This window comes from Thermobia domestica, chromosome 13 (genome assembly GCF_964235325.1).
Source record: "Thermobia domestica chromosome 13, izTheDome1.hap1.1, whole genome shotgun sequence".
NCBI classification, from domain to species: Eukaryota; Metazoa; Arthropoda; class Insecta; order Zygentoma; family Lepismatidae; genus Thermobia; species Thermobia domestica.
In genome coordinates this window covers 88,030,196-88,049,513 of record NC_137466.1, presented here as the reverse complement: position 1 = coordinate 88,049,513, position 19,318 = coordinate 88,030,196, and the positions used below count along the sequence as shown (strand labels likewise).

General features: G+C 34.7%; 1 protein-coding gene across 1 annotated transcript in view; it reads right to left on the bottom strand.

Annotated features, from left to right (window-relative positions):
* Positions 1–19,082, bottom strand: part of LOC145668302 (serine beta-lactamase-like protein LACTB, mitochondrial) — a 48,923-nt gene extending 29,841 nt beyond the window's left edge. The window contains exons 1-3 of the mRNA XM_081736029.1: positions 18,522–19,082; positions 8,444–8,634; positions 2,244–2,496 (exon numbers count right to left, since the gene is read on the bottom strand). Of these exons, the coding sequence (XP_081592155.1) occupies positions 2,244–2,496; positions 8,444–8,634; positions 18,522–18,855 (778 nt within the window). The 5' untranslated portion in view covers positions 18,856–19,082. The remainder of the gene's footprint in view (positions 1–2,243; positions 2,497–8,443; positions 8,635–18,521) is intronic.
* Between the last annotated feature and the right edge of the window lie 236 nt (positions 19,083–19,318).

Genomic DNA, 19,318 nt, shown 5'->3' with positions numbered 1-19,318 from the left:
GAAATCAAAATCTTGCTCGGATAAGGCACTAGATGTTGTATTAGTACATACGTCTGCGTGATATGGGATCTGTTTGTGAGTTACTGACTGAGATATCGTGTCCAGCGTTTTCAACAATGGAGTGCTCACAACAATGGAAATAATTAGGAAGTCAAAATTTTTCACGGATAACGCACTAGATATTGTACTAGTCCATACGTCTGCGTGATTTGAGATCCATTGGTGAATTACTGACTGAGATGTCGTGTTCCGCGTTTTCAACAATGAATGATTGTAAGAATGGAAATAATGACTAAATCGAAATTTTGCTCGGATAATGCACTAGATGTTGTATTAGTACATACGTCTGCGTGATTTGAGATCAATTGGTGAATTACTGACCAAGATATCGTGTCTAGCGTTTTCAACAATGGAGTGCTCACAACAATGGAAATAATTAGGAAATCAAAATTTTGCTCGGATGAGGCACTAGATGTTGTATTAGTATATACGTCTGCGTGATTTGAGATCTGTTTGTGAGTTACTGACTGAGATGTCGTGTTCCACGTTTTCAACAATGGAGTGCTCACAACAATGGAAATAATTAGGAAATCAAAATTTTTCTCGGATAATGCACTAGATGTTGTATTAGTACATACGTCTGCGTGATTTGAGATCCATAGGTGAATTACTGACGGGAGATATCGTGTCCAGCGTTTTCAACAATGGAGTGCTCACAACAATGGAAATAATTAGGAAATCAAAATTTTGCACGGATAATGCACTAGATATTGTACTAGTACATACGTCTGCGTGATTTGAGATCAATTGGTGAAATACTGACTGAGATATCGTGTTCCGCGTTTTCAACAATGAATGGTTGTAAGAATGGATATAATGACTTAATCAAAATTTTGCAAGTATAATGCACTAGATAATGTTGAGCTACGATAATGTTCTAAGTTTGGTTTTATTATTGCTTTAAATAATGTAGTTATTGTGTTTCAATCTTTTTTTTAATTTTCTATATACTTCTATTGGCCGAAGGTTGCGCCATCTAATGGCTCAGCTTCAAACTACTTAGAAGTATTGAAGAACCTTAATGTTTTTTGCTTCTAATTTATTTATTTTAAGCTAATATCTAACACAAACATTAAAAACGGGTTTGTTATTAACCTTTCCTGCTGGGGAAACCTTCCGGAATTTTGAACATATAAAGAAAACGGAGATATTTTCAAAAAAACTTAAAAATAAAGAGATGCGTCATTTATTTTGCTCAAAGTGGTACATTATACTTATATTTTAAAAATAGTACTAACTAAAATTCTTGATTGATTTGAAGTTAGAGTCTGCTCAGCACTGAGGCTATATGAGACGTAGACTTAAACTTAACGTGCAATCTGAACTACATGAACACCCACCGGGAATTGAACCCGGATCTTCCACTGACCGTATAACGACAAGAGTTTTTAAAATTTCCTTAATTGTATATCCAGTACTAATAGAAATAGACATATTAGTTTTTATTTAATAACTCACGGTTACCAAGAATATTTTGTTGTAATTCATCTATATGCTATTAGAACTTGTATAATCTTTACCTTAATAAATTTTATTAACTATTATATATATATATATATATATATATATATGATTTATGCCTATTTAAGATTCTCTACTATAGTATGTGCTATGAAATTAACTTAAATTTTATTTATTTGCTTATTTATTTATTTTTTACTGATGTTCACCCTAATAAGGACCACAAAGGCAGACCTCGAGGACCACTTGTGATCCACTGACCATAGTTTGAGAAACGCTAATTTAGTAGCACATTATTTCAGCCGTCAAGCGATATACTATCTATCTAACGATGAGTGTTTTCCACTCTAAAAGTTGTTTTGTCGAATGACAAGGTATGGGATACCTACATTTTCCACTGGTAACTCCAAAAATAATGCGATAAAATATTCATTGTTGATAGACTTAAAATGAGCACAATAACTTCAGAAAGGTCTTCGTAGTCTTACATGGAAATTGTCTATAATATGGCAACACTTCTTGTTATGACTTCACATCTTAGTTGAAAAAAAATGGACAGAAGATAGTTTAGAATTAATTTATATATATATATATATATATATATATTACTACACAAGTAATAAAAGATATTCTTCATGCTTGAGATGTATGCCATACAAATATTTAGATAGTTCAATCTATCATTAAATTAAGAGGAAATAAGTTTCCAAACATATTCTTACCTGGTTCAAATACCAAATTGTCGTCTTGAAACAATTTCAAAGCATCCTCCACACTTTCATATTTGTCTTTAATAAAAAACTCTGGTATAAGCTCTTCCAATGGCTGCGATTCCACACTTCGATTCGACGACTCTTTATCTGTATTCTTCATTCCTTCTTTCTCTTTCTTGCTCTCTTCAGTTTCTTCTGGTTTCTTTACATAGTGTCTTATCCCTGATAAATGGCTAACAAGCATTCTCGTTGTTATTGAAACCTACAGACAAAGTAATGGACAGTATATACGACAACTGAACATTAATAATTATCAACAAACCTTAATAATTTAAAGACCAGTCTCCGCAAAGGGGAGGGGAAGGGAGAGAGAGAGAAGAGAATATAGGACAGCATAGAAACCTCTTATACATACTATGAAACATCTTTTTTTACATCTAATATCTTCCATAAAAATGAAAGTAGAAAATAGTCAGAATCGAAGTTTCTCGCCATATACTCACGCTACGTCTTCTGATTTGTCCATCACCTATAAATACGACCATGAACTTGGTATGTAGGTAATTTTGTGATGGACAAACACCGCGTGCGTGGGTTTTCTCGGGATTCTCCCGTTTCCTCCCACTTTCTTCATTCCACCATTTCATTCATTTCTCATCATCACCGTCTCTTTTAGCCTAGTCGGCATAACCGTAGGACGTAAAACTTAAAAATTTCATTTCATTTTTTTAAATTTTTGATATGTAGAAAAGTCACAACACAAGTATGAAAAAAAAAAAAAAAAAACCTCGAGATCACAAACGTTATGAATTTTTGACTCTCCTCGTATGTTTTTCATTTTGAATACTCCAGACGTATTACGTTATATTGGAAGTACCTGAATTGTACTGGTATATAAAATAATAATGTTTTATTGTGTAAGATTATTTATGCTAATATAATAAAATTCTAAAGATGATGTACGTTATTTTATTCAACAACTACTAAATCGAGCTCAGTGAAATGACTTCTATGGAATCTTAGGATGGCTATACAGAACCTGTTTTCATGCTTGGATTACAGACAGCTCACCAACAGCGTAAGGAAAACAGTGAAAACGTAGTGTGCGAAAACTGAATAGCTGTTTTCATTTAACTCATTTGATTGCCTATTTTTTCCCATGAAATTGGATGAATTTACGCTTTCAAGTTAAATTTAGACTCCAGGAAAAGCTGTTCCAACAGACCAGCTAATCTGATACGTACTCCTGAACTCAAGATTCAAAAGCTGATCACTATAGAGCTACGACATCAGTACTTCTTTCTAGGGTTGGCAAAAACCATGGTTATTATTAAAAAAGAAAAAAGTATTTTAGTTTAAACCACGTTTTATGGTTTAAATAATTTACTCTATGCATTTGTATCACATATGGAGAGAAATAAGTTTGTTTCAATTTGGTGTTATTATGCAACAATCGGGTTATGCTGGAAGGGGTCACATAAGCTTAAAGCGGAGTCCAAACCGTTTCTCGACTTACATCCGAAACAAATTGTCCTCCATTTGAACTCGAAACCGGGAATAATTGGCCACAAATGTGATACGTCTGCCGACTCACTCACGAAGGACTCTTGATAAAATACGTTGTACTGATCTTTACATACTCTTAACATGATTGTCAAGCTGTCAAGTCATTTGAGAAGGACCAAAAGAAGTAGTTGCACAAGTAAAACATTATACAGAATTGAATATGGACAATTTCAAAATATTGCAGAGTACAGAAGAACTCATTAAGTCCAAATTAGTGTACTACGACTTTTATTAGTCCAAGTTAAAAAATACAACGACTTAATTTGCGTATCAGTAAGAAAAGTGAATAAAGATACGAATTATTTGAGTCCACTTTGGCTCTGACCCATTTATACATAAATAGATACCAAAGATACTTCTGATTTCAGTAAATGACTCTCGTGGGGTTTGTATAACCCCCCCCCCCCCAAAAAAAAGTACGGTATTTCGATGTATTTTATCAATAGTAAACATTATTAAAACGAAACAATATTTAGAATTTTTCTTTTATTGCAATCGCATAACAATAATAACAAACTAAAAACTCACAAAAGAAACATTCATAAACTTATAAAAAAAAAGCTGCTTTTTGTAGTATAATCTCTGAGTAATGAATGGGGAATTTAGGTCTGAATATAATACGAATAATATGCGGGAGTGACACGCGATAATCCACAAATAGAAACTTTCCCGCAATAACTCAACATTTTTCGTTTTTTGGTTTAAACCAGGTTTTTTTCTTTTTTTCTTTTTTAACAGCTGGTTTAAACCATACTGCTTTCTTTTGCAACTTTCGAAATGGGTTCTGCAACAAATGAGTGACGGTTAGTTGTATGATTTTCTAACATTTGTGAAGTTTTCAACACACCTAATCATCAGCGTATGAAACTGGGCTTTCTGCAAGTAAGACTTTTAATTATCACAAAAGTGATATCGTGTATATTGCCAGGACATCAAACAGTAACCGAAGAGTATTACTCATATGTTCTTAGATTAACAGCGAAGAGAACTACTACTCACTGAGGAACGGGCCAGAAAAGTCTTGAAACAGTTTGTGTTAAAATTGACACAAAAATGTTTAGTTAAGATGTCTTTTTAAATATTGCATACGCATAATGTATAGTCCGCAGCAAAAAAACCTGCAACATGAGCAAGTGAGCTTATTGCGAAATGACGAAGTCTTTTGCTCCAAAATAAGTGTGCAGGGGAGGACGCCGAGGTTTCTCCTGGTGTGATTCGTGCCACTTAGACGTTATGTTGATTCCCTGCACTGTTAGGTGTAGTTTCACAATAAACTTACATGCTCATGTTGCAGGTTTTTTGCTGCGGACTGTACAATCGATTAGCAAATATTTTCAAAATACTGTTTTTTTTTTTTCCCTTTTGCACATTATACTGTTCTTGATACATGGTCATTAACTTCAACAAAACAGTAAATGACAAGTACCAATGTAAAAAAAAAAAAAAAAAAAAAAAAAAAAAAAGTTGTAATGCGAAATGGCGGTCAATGCCAATGTTTTAGCTAATAAATAGTTCTCGCATTTCTTTCTCTTCGATACCTCTTCTTAGATTATTGTGCACATCCTTTCAGGATCGTGGGACGTAAAACTCAAAGATTTCATTTTTTTCCTTTCAGGACTTTTTCCTGTTGCACTGCAAATTAATAAAAAAGCAACTCGAGAACTACCAGGGAACACCCAAATTATTATTAATATTACTTATTTTCTTTTTCTGTGTCTCTTACGCTTAGGAATAGGGTCACGACTTTTGCATTCGATAATCAGCTTTACTTCACGTTATAAATCCTGTACAAGATTAGAAATAATGGGAAACACACTAATGTGTTTAACAAAAAATACAGTGGCTTCAATAATAATGTAATAGTTGTAAATTTATCACAGTAAAAACCACAAGGGTGGGTCAGAACTCGTAATGGTTCTGATTTTTCTTTTTCTTTCTTTTTTAAACTACTATCTACCCTAGATAGCATGGTTGATAAATGTAAGTTGATGGACATTGCTCCTTTAGGAAAATAGAAAGTGATACTCTCTTGCCTTCTCCGTGCTTAGAAAATATTTAACATACAAAAGCCGTTGCTTGATACAGTATTTATGAAGCCCTCACACCAGAGATGTTCACCCTCGCGAGGGTGGCCCTCTCGAGGGCATCCTCACCCTCATCCTCGATGGCGAGGGTGAGGGTGCGCGAGGGCGAGGAAAAGCTTCGACGAAAAGGGCGAGGGTGTGCGAGGGTGAGGAGAAGCTTCGACAGCGAGGGTGAGGGTGCGCGAGGGCGAGGACAAGCTTCGATGGCGAGGGTGAGAGGAAAAGCTTCGAGGGCGAGGGTGCGCGAGGACGAGGACAAGCTTCGACGTAGAGGGTGAGGGATCGCGAGGGCGAGGACAAGCTTCGATGGCGAGGGTGAGGGTGGGCGAGGACAAGCTTTGACGGCGAGGGCGATGGACAATTCCATTCGCGAGGGCGAGGGTGAACGAGGGCGAGGGTGAGTGAGGTCAAAGTAAAATGAACATCTATGCCTCACACTACACTGATTTTTACGAATCCTGTAGTTCAGCTCTTACTTATAGTTATCTTTTTTTTTATTTTTCAAGATTTTAAAATTATGCCAAAACATGTCAGATTCTGAAACCACTTTCGAACCAAAATTTAGTCAAAATATATAACTAAAGCAAGTTAGGGCTGATTTTCTATGGTTCGCCATATTTCGATTACTTTTTTCTTAAGAACTTCACTACAGCATGTTCAGCATGTTGGTAGGTATATACTACAAAGTAAATAACAATCACTACTAACATTGAAATAACTTCGATGCTACTTTTGAATAAATCCAAGTATTACTTGTTGAATATGTGTAAAATGTTCTGAATGGGTTGGAAACCCCATGGGTGATGATATTGTTTAATAAGTAATAGATTTTCAGCAATTTGGAACTGACATTTTATGTCTTTGTAGTTCCTGCTGATTTAAGATTTCCACAAATGGAATTAAATTGAAGTAGTAATTTATCGTAATACTCTAGCTTGGTAGTTTCAGCAATGACATTTAAAATTTTCCGGTATAAGCAAGTAATATAACAAGTTTTCACAATATTACGTTACACTCATACACATTTTCCCCCTTTGTCCTTGTTTCCTTAGTAGTTAACAGCAATTTCTTATTCCATGTAGCTAATCCTAGAATCATTAATTTATCTTTCGTCCTTGGTAATGCAATACACTTAGCAGCAAAAAAGTTTGGAACTCAAATTTTAAATAGTCTATGGAAGTTGAACGGTATATCAGGTAAGCGTAATTTCGGTAATTTGTAAACGTATTCTTTTATTTATGTGTCTAATATTTAATGCATTATTAACTACTGTTTCGTGTTCCCTGATACCTTTCTCAGCAGATCTGAGCTATTCACTTCTCAGAGTTTCACCTTACACAATTTTGTTAATGTGTACGCGCCTTTGACGTGGGAGACCCGGTTCGATTCCCGGCGGGAGCTCATGTGGTTCGGATTTCATTTTAATCAGTAGGTTCACGTCTCATATAGCCTTGTTGATAACGGGACGTTAAACTCAAAATCAAATCAACAATTTTGTTAGTGTGATAATGCAAATTTCCGTAAGATGGGTTGCGCGTGAGTTGCCTGGATCTGCTGAGGAAGGTGTCAGGAGACATCGAAACAGTATAGCTAATACCACGTATTGCACTTTTGACGGTTGGTGAAGCGAACCCCATTAATATATATATATATATATATATATATATATATATATATATGCATGAAGGTAGAACTTGCTCTGCTTAGTAAGCATGTTTGCTACTGCGAACAAAGTTAGCGGAAATAACACTGTTAAATGTTAAATAAAATGTTTATAATAAATATTTACTAAACTTAAGAAGGATAAATTTTTTCGTAATCGGGAAACCAATTACTAGTTATTCAAATTTCAATGACAAATGGAAAATTAAACGACATAATACAATGATAACTGAAATTGTGAAGAATAAATTCAATCCCTAGAAATAAATGAGAATATATTATTTCCTATAATTAAATTGTACGTGCATACGTCTGTTAGAAAAATGATGTATTTCTTTTTTTCTGCAGTGAAGTTAGGAGTCAGTGGATGCTGAACTAATTCTTGATATTATTTTGCTAATGACTTGCAAATTACGATGTGTAGTTTATTACAGATATTCAGAGAGATCTCTGTCGATATATTTAGCATTTTTAAACATAATTTTGTGTGAACTGATTCACTGCAACAGAAAGAATCTAATAAACCCCAGAATTGCCAGTGGTTCGAAATTTTGTCCCCGGTTAAATTCTTTTGTTTCTTCCAAGGATAACATATTGTATTAAATTTATGAGTTCACGAACATCTGAGGGGAAGAGAGGAATACAGCAGCACATCAATCAATTTGGGTCTTATTAGCCTGTTATTTGTTCTTAATAGATTATGCCGCAGGAGATGGCAATTTTCGCAACGTATTTTCTTTCTAGAAACTAAATAGTACGTTTTAGCTTTATTTAAGCAAACATTAGAGTTACTGATACATGCATATCGACAAATATGTACACTAAAACATGGCTGTTGTTAACCCAGAGCGGATATAACTTAAAACTAAGCGAACTACCTATCTATCATTTACTTACATCTTTCCCTTTAAATGTCTTTTTGGGAAATTTTGACACATATTCTTGTACAGGTTTATCTAAGTCTAACTTCCCTTCTTCCCAAAGTTTTGCGACAACTGCCATTGTTATACTTTTACTGATGCTAGCGATTCTCATTACGGTGTCCGGATGGCAAGCTACATGATTCTCCACGTCGGATAAACCAAAACCTATGAAAGAAACAAGAGTGTATACAATATTCTTGAATAACTTCCATATTAATGTTATTTACAATTTATTCACATTATTACATTAATTTATGTACAAAATTACATTAATGTCACGAAATGGAGTGAATAAGTTATATAAAGAAATAAAGTAGTACCTAACAGAGACTCTCACATTGTTCCTGTCCACAGGAGAATCGTTAAATTAAATTCAGATTATTCATAAAGAAATCACCGAAAACGGAGCGCACATAAACAAGTAGGTAATGAATAAGCTTCAGTTCAACTTTAGAATCCTTGCACCAAAACTGCTAAATGTGTTCATGAAGTGATTTGATCTTCATGTAAGTGGCTTTAACTGGTGAAAAAGTCTTTAGAATAAGTGGCAGAAACTGCTCAGTGAAACACTTAAGACGCAATCAACGAAGCAAGTGTTACAGTAAATTCCTAGAAGGTTAAAAATATATTAAATAAATAATGCACAATTAACTTGGAAAAATTGTCATAACTTCTCTGAAACTGAATGGAATTAACAGAAATAAAATAAACTCAAAAATAACATTGTTTTGCCAACTAGTAACAAGGTTAATAAGTTAAAAAATATAATTGATACATACAATTTAACATTTAAACTGGCTTACCCAGAAATGCATCATATTGAATTTGGTACCCAATCGGTTCAATCAGAGCCATTAATTTAGAATCAAATTGATGTAAAGGAGGCTTCGACAAACAATGAGCTTGCATAATCAACAATCACTTCGTTTTTAGGTGTAGTTTATCATCAATTCCACATCAATATTTTACCTATTAATAAACCAAAATTGACCAAAGCACCAATCCACTTTCATTTCTAACTTGATTCCTTTTTCTTAATATTTAGTACTTTTAACAATTTTTATCAATTGCCTTCTAGTCCTTTTCCATATTTCCAGACAATCGTCTACATACCTACAAAAGATTACAAAATTCTGTCCTCCTCCTCCTCTCATTTTATATTCCTATTTGTTCATTACTTCCAATGGTACACACAACTATTCTCCCAAATCAACTTTAGGGCTTTTATAACCTTTTCCTTTCTCTACTTGCTTATAATATTATCTTTTATTTCTTCTTCTACTGCCTTTGTGACGTACTCTCTCTTAATGCTAGAGAACATTGCTTTTACATCTACACTGAACAAAACTGTTTTTTCTTTCCTGTTTCCTATCTGCTGTAACATCTCTTCACCACTTCTATGTTTTCATAAAAAAAATTAATAAATACAAAAAAAAATAAAATAAAATGTGAGATTAATTGTTTGTGTATTGAGTGATGCTGTTCACTTTCCTTAGGACTATGGACTGTGCAAATGTATCACCGACTGGTGGTCGCGAACCTACGGGGCCCCGTGCAGGTATGCCACCAACAATCACTCCCCGGAAAATGGAACTCAAATTTGCCCAAAGAAGATGATTTCAGAGCCTCTTCCATCACAACTCGCAGCTCAACATCCAGCCCTGAAGTCTGTCATTCGCAACCCATTGTGAGAAAGGTTGCGAACCACAAACTACCGACACAGGATGTCAACCTCCCAGTTGAGTTGGCAATGAGGACTACGGAAATCTGAAGTTACGTCTGTAATGGCCTTAACACAGGAAAAAATAAATCCACAATAACTTCCAAACAAAATTTTAGCGCAACGGAAATTATTTAAAAAACTAAGAATTTTGAGAAAAGTGAAAGTTAATTTTCTTCTTCAGAATTCGGCTGCATCAATTTCCGGTCGTACTCAAAAAACTTCTGAATCTTTTACAGCTGTGATTCTTCATCTTTGGAAATGAGAACATTTTCGTGTACTGCTATATGCATTTTCAGTATACCATACACTTTGTAAACATTACTATACTCTTGACTACTTAAAACTAGAGTTGGATTTCCCATTTTCCACTTTGAAAGAAAATATTCAGTTCACGGCTTGTACATTTTATTTACATAATAACTTAAAATTTTATATAAACTTTGCTGAAGAAAGTATAAAAATGAAATTTTAGTCAAACAATATTCTCCTTGGAATTAGACATTACTAGATTTTACAGTCTAAATTTTCTTTGGTTTGAACAATCTTATTTATCATGTAAATTCTGTTTGCAAATTTTCAAATTAAAAAAAAATACTTAACTCACTGTATTATATATCTTTCAGGAGTCTCTTGGGTTATTGAAGAAATTAAATATATATGAAATTAAATATATATTAAATATATATGTATATGAAACAGACTGGTTATACAACATTAATAAAATTATCCAATCACATTAATTTTATTTTATTCTGAGGTAGTCTAGATTTTTCATTTACTTTTTCATCTTTATTGTTTTGTATCACTGTCAAATTATATGGTTACTACCGGCTGGAGGGTTTACGCATTCTTTGCAACCTCACACATGTAGCACGGTTCTCTCATTTATACCATGTTCATCCTTTCTACTGACACAGGTTTCCCATAAGACACAGCAAAACATAAGAGAAAATCACATGAACTGAATCTAACCTAAAATACCTAACCTATCCTAACCTAACTAAACTAAACTAACTTAAGGGGCCGCGGTGGCTCAGTGGTAGAGCGTTCACCTCTGGTGCTTGGGGTTCCGGGTTCAAACCCTGCTCCCGCCAAGTGAACTTTGTGGTGGACAAACACCGTGTGCGTGGGTTTTCTCGGGGTTCTCCCGTTTCTTCTCACTTTCTTCATTCCACCATTTCATTCATCTCTCATCATCACCGTCTCCTTTTGCCTAACCGGCATAACCGTGGGACGTAAAACTCAAAAATTTTATTTCATTTCATTTCATAAACTAACTTAGCCTAATAAAACAACACATACATTGTCATTAAAAGAAATCACTTTCTAGCCACCAGAATTTCTCAAGAACGTATCGTCATCAAACCAGCTGTTTCCTTGTAATAAAAGATTTTTCGACTTAAACACTACGAATTATTTTACTCTCTAGCAGGGTTGGCAAAAACCATGGTTTTTATTGAAAAAACCATAAAACCCGTTATTTTTTGTTTAAAACTTTTTTTTTTTTGGTTTAAGTAATTTGCTCTATGTCTTTTTATCACATTTGGATAGAAATAAGTTTGTTTCGCCCTGGTGTTATTATGCAACAACCGGGTTATGCTGGAAGGGGTCACATAAGCTTAAAGCGGAATCTAAACCGCCTGTCGGTTTGCATCCGAGAGAAATTGTTCTCTATTTGAACTTGAAACCGGGACTAATTGGCCACAAATGCGATACGTCTGTCGACTCACTCACGAAGAACTCCTGGTAAAATTACAAGTATGTAAAGTTGTATTGATTTTTACATACTTGTTAATATAATTGTCAAGAGTCATTTCAGAAGGACAAAAAGATAAACAGTTGCACAAGTGAAACCATTATACAGTATTACATATGAACAACTTCAAAATACTGCAGAGTACAGAAGAACTAATTTAGTCCAAGTTAGTTCAGTACGACTTTTATTAGTCTAAGTTAAAGAAATACGACGACTTAATTTGCATATCAGTAAGAAAAGTGAATAAAGATACAAATTATTTTAGTCCACTTTGGCTCTGACCCATTTATACATAAAGAGATACCAAAGATACTTTTGATTTCAATAAATGCCTCTCATGGCGTTTTTATTACCCCCCCCCCCCCAAAAAAAAGTACGTACGGCATTTCGATGTATTTTATCAATAGTAAACATTATTAAAACGAAACCATATTTAGAATTTTCTTTGATTGGAATTGCATAACAATAATAATCAAGTATAAAAAAATCACAAAAGAAACATTCATAAACTTATTTTTAAAAAATTTGCTTTTGTAGTATAATCTCTTTGAGTAATGAATGGAATATTTAGGTCTGAATATAATACGAATAATATAAATGAGGGAAAGGTGATAATCCACAAATGTGTGTTCACCAAGATTTTACGAACATTTTTCGTTTTTTTTTTTTTTTTTTTTTTTTTGCTTTGTTTTAAACCAGTTGAATTTTTTTGAAAAAAAAAATAGCTGGTTTAAACCACCTTGGTTTAAACCAGCCAACCCTGCTCTCTATCAAAAATAAGGATTTATTTAACTACTAGAATATAATGCGATTGACGATACCAGAATATTGTGGTCAAGAAACGAGCTGTCAACGGAAATCTCATTTTATCCGTACGCTGAAATGCACACATAAAATTCCCCTGAGTAGCGATATAGAAAATTAATGCAATGGGAATCCACTCAGATTCTGTTTTCTTTTGCTGTTTCAAAGCATATTTACCAAATGAGCAGTACTCTTGTCACCCAAGACAATAATTTCTATGAATTACGTACCCTAAAACAAGGTTCAAATTTTGGGTAAACTATGTACGCAAGGTACATACGTTTGTAATTATTATGACAACCGATACGACTAATATGCCCCCTCCCCCCCTCATTGAGTGTTTCTTACAGTCACATCCAGATATGTATATGTGTAATTCCTGGGGAAAATCTTTAAACCTATTAGCACATTATAGTAATTTCAACTATTTGTGTAGAAAACACAATTTTCACTGTCACTAAACTAAAAATTTTGAAGGTTAGATACCGAACTGAATTTTTCCTGCCCCTGTAAAAGTGTTAACATTACCACACTTACTTGGTCAGTCTTCTCGAAGAAACAATTTTTGTAAATATAAATCCATTAGATCTTACCAGAGGATCCTATTCGTAGTTTCAAAATATCAATGATTTCTTCATACAACAATCAAGTCTCGCCTTCATGGCGGACTAATTAACTTCTTCGATGACGTAAATCGCCGCTCATAATTTTAACTCCACTGTCTTGAGAGCATCCCACAAGGAATTTCACTCACTTATTCATATTTTTTGAAGTTATAGAAGTCCAAAATATCACTTTAAAGTATCGCCACTATTAAACTTTTCACTTTATTAGGTTGTATAGACCAGTGCTATTCAACCAAGGGTACGCGTACCCCTGGGGATACGCGAAGATGTTTCCGGGGGTACGCAATGCTGCTTCTAGGGGTCTGCTGGAAATGTTTGCTGACAGTTCACTGCAAATGAAATTCGATAACTTCTCAATGACTTTTGTATTTTTTCCCGAAAAAGTACAATGAAGTTAGTGATCATGCTATTTCACAACTTCTTCCATTTCCATTAACATATTTGTGTGGACATGATTTCTCTGCCTTAACATCAACAAAAGCGAAGCACAGAAAATGCTTGAATCCAGAATCAGCTCTGATTCTCGCACTCTCGAAGATTCGATCAAGAATCGAGGAGTTGGCGCCCCGGAAACAAGCTTAGTCACCTCAATAAGAGGTTAGTTCTAAAGTTACTTTTAGTTTTTAAATCTTTAACATTATCCTCAGTGTACGTATCCTCATGCTTACTATACTGTTGTGCAAACGCCATTTTAATTACTTTAATCATTTTCAAGTTCATTCTGTGTCAGTGTGTCTTTTGCATTGCTATCTTCACATGATTCTAGATCCTTCTTCCCTCTGTATCTCCTGTGTTTTTCGGTGTCGGCCCGTAAAACTTTGGATTTCTCACTTTTCTTCACTCCTCTATCGATTGCACATTGTTTGATTCGGCAATGCTACTATCAATATAAGATGTTCCCCTGTAAGTACGTTAATTCGTTTCCTGAACAGGGATATACTATTGTCACTCGTAATAAGAATTGTGGTACAGTTTATGTGGTTTGAGTGGATGAAGGTAATTAAGTAATTGAACGTATGCCTCTGCAGAAAGAAGGCTGAGTAGAGTAGTTGTTAACGCATACGTATATCTAGCCGAAGTTCTGGGTTCGATAATGCAATGCAGCCGTGTATTCTTTCACCCTTTGAATATCATACAGATACACATTTTAAAATTTATGTACAGCATTATTAAAAAATTATCTAATTTATACTGAAACCAAGTGCCGGATACGTGCAGGTTTACTTTTGGCGCGTGACTCGAAATAATTGCAGAAAAACTATAATTCCTTCACTAATTTCCAGGGTTGTTAGAACTTTCCCTAGCCCAAAATTCCCGTTTTCTTTCTTTTTTCTTTTTCTTTTTTTTTTTGTAAAACCCACAATAAAACCCAAAAAAGCCTACCTCAAAAAATATACTTCAAAACATGCATTAAATAATAATCTAATATGATTATAATTTGTCTTTAATCGTACTTATTAGTACGTACCTAGTATCAGAATTGACTTAAAATGTGAGTTTGCCACCAGACTAAAGTACTACTGAAAACAAAAAAGTTTAGAAATCAAGCATATCGAATTTTGTTTGCATTTGATCAAATACGCTGTAACAGTGTTCAACTGTTATCTATTATATAAAAATGAAAAGAATCTTGTCTGTGGTCACACCACGCACCTCGAACTGGGTATTTAATCATGTTTTACGAGGAAACGGGTGGTCAAGTATCTCACAATCTTTTCAAGTTAGAAAGATGAAACCTTTTACATGAACTCCTCATTAATACTAAGTGGACCCGTGCTCTAGCGTCAGTGGCGTATTTAGGGGGGCTTCCGGGCTTAAGCTCCCCCCGGAAATTTTACTTACTATAGTAAAGCATATGAAATATCTTGCAGAATTTTCTCATTTTCAGGCAAAGCCCTCCCCCCCCCGAAAGTTAGCAAAGCCTTCCCCGAAACAAAATCGTAAATACGCCACTGCCTAGCGTTATTGAGAATTTGCATTTTAAGTGGGGAAAGGGAAGCACTTTCTACAATTTGAAAGCGATGTTGCTTGTTGTTTCTGATCATATCACGGGGAAACGGTTAAGTACTTTGAAATTAGATTTTGAACATACAGCAGTTAATAGACAGCCTGAGTTGGGTTTTTTATCACATTACTTTGATTCAAGGGTGCATCCTAGGGGAAGGGGATAGAGGGGGTTCTAAAATCATATAAAAAATACAGTATGTCACAAGCCCGTTAAGTTAGGAAGTTGAAACTCGGTATATAAACTCCTTGTTTAAAATAAGTTGGCATGTATCCCAACGTTTCTAAAATTTTCGATTTAAGGGGAGGGAGAATTTTCCATAATTCATTTTTCACATTTAAAGCAATGTTGCATGTTGTTTGTGATCGCATCACGGGGAAACATTTGAACAGTTTGAAATGAATTATATAACATAAGTTGTTATTTTTATTGTGTTACTTTGCATAAAGGGCGCATGGTAATGGAAGTAGAGAGGGTTCTAAATTTCAACCAAAATTGTAATATCTCATGAGCATATCAAGTTAAAAGATGAAATTCTGAATATAAATACGTTCTTAAAGAGCGTATCCTAAGGGAGAAAGGGGTTCAAAATTCATGCCAAAAACAGAATATCTTACGGAGTTTTTTTTATTACAACACTTTCATTGATACGTATCGTAACAACGAGAGGAAGGTCAAATATTTTCCATGAAATTAATTCTCCCCATGCAAAGAGTGAGCATTTCAATTAGTATGGAATAAGAAGTAATGCGACTACATTTCCTTTGTTTATGAAGTACATTCTTGTATCTTAATATAAACAGATAAGAAAATTTCTTTCTCCATGTGTCAGTTAATTACAAATCGTGAACGTTTCAATTTAAAAAAAAAAGGAAATTACTAAAGATGCACCTCTATCTTCTCAACACTAACGGTAATCAGATCGTGAAGCTCCTAGTTCTTCTTGTTTATGTAGTCGAGCATGTGAAGAACAATGTAATTACTGTATGTCACAAAAGCCCCTCAATCGTAAAATCTATTGTAAGAAAGCAAATTGGCAACTCAGAAACAAATTCATTTCCAACATTTCAGTTATTAAAAAAATACTTATTTCTTTTAGAAAAGCAATAACCAATCAATACAGCCATTTTTATCTCTGGCTCATGAACTTGAGGTACTATCTCAATATTTGCCTGGCGTGCTTTGAGGGAAACTAAAAGAATGTTTAGTCAGAACGGATGCTCAAGGATTTTAATCCTGAGTATAAGGGGCGATTTTATTCCCATTCTGTATTACATAAAATTATCCATCACTTTGTTAAGCTAGAAAATCGTGTATTTCCTTCTTTCTTGAAATAGAAATATAAGTGACTTAGGTTAGGAATTAGATTTCTGGGCTTCTGGCATCTATGACCATGTGAGCGCGTCACGTATGAAGATGACGTCCCTAGCCGATCACACTATCCGAGGAAAGGGTAGGAACAAAGGATTGGAGTCGGTCTGGGACGTATATGTTAGGAACCATCCCGGCTTTTGCCTGGTGTGAATGAAGAAAACCCAGGAAAATCTTACTCAGGATGGCTAGCCTGTAAAAGCTTTTATACTTCCGAACAAGTGTCCTCACCGTGGAATAGAAACAAGTGTCAGTGGTGCAAGATGTCACACAAAACGCGGATGGGCTTCACGGATTTCGCGACATTTTTAAGTTTAGTTCAATTTCTCATGATTATGCAACGGGGCTAAGGAGACTGTGATAATGAGATGGATGATAGTGATGGCATGACGAAAGTGGGAGGAAACTGGAGAGCCCCGAGAAAAGACATGCACACGGTATTTGTCTACTACAAAGCGCACTTGGCGGAGGCTGGGATCAAACTAGGAACCCGCGCCAGAGGTCAATCACTGCAGCCCGACGAGTAATTTCATAGTTTCATTTATCGAATAGAACGTGACTGCTCATATGGTATTTTAAGTGGGAATATGGCATTAAATATACCTGCAAAATTTAATAAAACCCAATATTGACCAATAAAATCCGATTTTGCCCAATAAAACCCAATGAGTTGGGTTTTTCACAACCCTAATTTCCTTCTTATAGCCTCCTGAAAGATTTGCGCAGGGCGACATGAAAATATTTCACTTGCATATATAAAATTCAAGAGAGCCACCAGAACTAACTGTTGAAAAATTACAACTCTCTCCCGATTTGCTTATAAATATGGCTTCCGGATGTATGGCATAACACTACAGTGCTAAAACACAAACCGAACCGTGCTAGATACCCACTAAAAAGCACGAACGCTATCTAACGGAGTCAGAGAAGGGCAAAGCTGTTGGGCACGCGCGACCTCGATTGTGGGTATAAGCGTAAGCGAGGATAGCGAAGATACGAGTTCCAATATCACTTGCCATCGTTTCATACTACTAACGCTCCACTTGTGAACATAAAATACAGATTTTGTACACTGTGCACAAGTATACACCCGGTGGAAAATAATATCTAATAGAGTCATTTTTCATAAGCAGTCACTTATTTTACCCTTACATCGTAAAGCACTTCTAATGATTTTACACTAGTAACCCTACACTTGCAAACCTAAAATACAACTGTATTACTTTGTATAAAATTATGTCGCTTACAGAAATGTGGGTGCAGTTTTACTATACGGATCCAGATTGTAAAATGTACGGGAAAATTTTGGGGAAGTCTTTAATTTGCCCATTTTTTTGTCGAGAACAGAACCCAACGAACCCCTGCGGGGCTTCTAATCCGTTCTTACTCCTACTGCTACCCCTACCCCTACTCCTATTACTATTTATACTATAGATCTGTATAGTAAAACTGCACGGAAATGTGTTCCTTATAAATATGTCTTTTTACGCAAAGTATTCAATTTTACCTCTAAATTTTCCAAAATGTAGTGCGCCAAACTACACCAGCACCGATGGACATTCTCAACTTTATTTATACCTTTATAAATGAAAACATGCTGCTGGACTACAAATTTGTATAGCATCAGAGCAAGATGAAAGTTAACCTCACTACCAGTGTAAAAAAAAACAGTAGATAGTTTATTTTTTAGCTCATACGCAGTAAAATGAAATTAACCATATTAGTTCATGAATACTAAGCAATTACTGTACGAATAATTTATCATACCTTCTTCCCACAAAGTTTTTCCATTGACACTAACTCCAACCACGATTCCTGGTGCTCCGCTTTCATTTTTAATCCTTAATATAAACTCTTTTGCTTTAGTAATAGCTTGTTCTAAATTATATTTCGGTTCAGTTTTGTGAAGACCTGGAGACTTGTAAGATATTACGCTTTGGCTTAAATTTGAAGTCTCAATAGGCAGCAGAGAAGGATCAACAATAACTGTTTCACTCACATTCTTCTCATGTGCAAATAATTTTCCAGTACCACCTTTTAATCCACAAATAACTGCAACTCCTCCACTAATTACACTTAAGGTATAAGTAATCGTTCTCATTATAAATCTAACAAAATATCATATTATGTTGAGAAACTTCTTAAAGCAGATTATTTTTACAAAATATACAGTAAAATTATATATGGACCCAAACTGTTTCTATTCTGCAATGATGATCTTAACCCCTCAATATTTCTTATAAAAATAACTATACGTGATTAAATAACTTTTAAATATTTACAACTCGGCGATCTCGCTATTCATTACTCAACTGTTAGTTGAATGTTTTTTTTTTCGGTAGCAAAGTTTTGCTTCTTTTTCTTCTTGAGTACTTGGAAACAAATTACGAAAACACTGTGCCGTACCGCTGTTCTTGGGCCGTCGCAATGGAAATCTGCCAAGTACAACGCAATGTAAAATATGCGAAATTAATTATAATGCCTTGTTTTAATTTTTGCATTAGAATGAACGCAGCCCATATAGCTTGCTCAATGTTTTGCGTCGTCGTTTTGACATAGACATT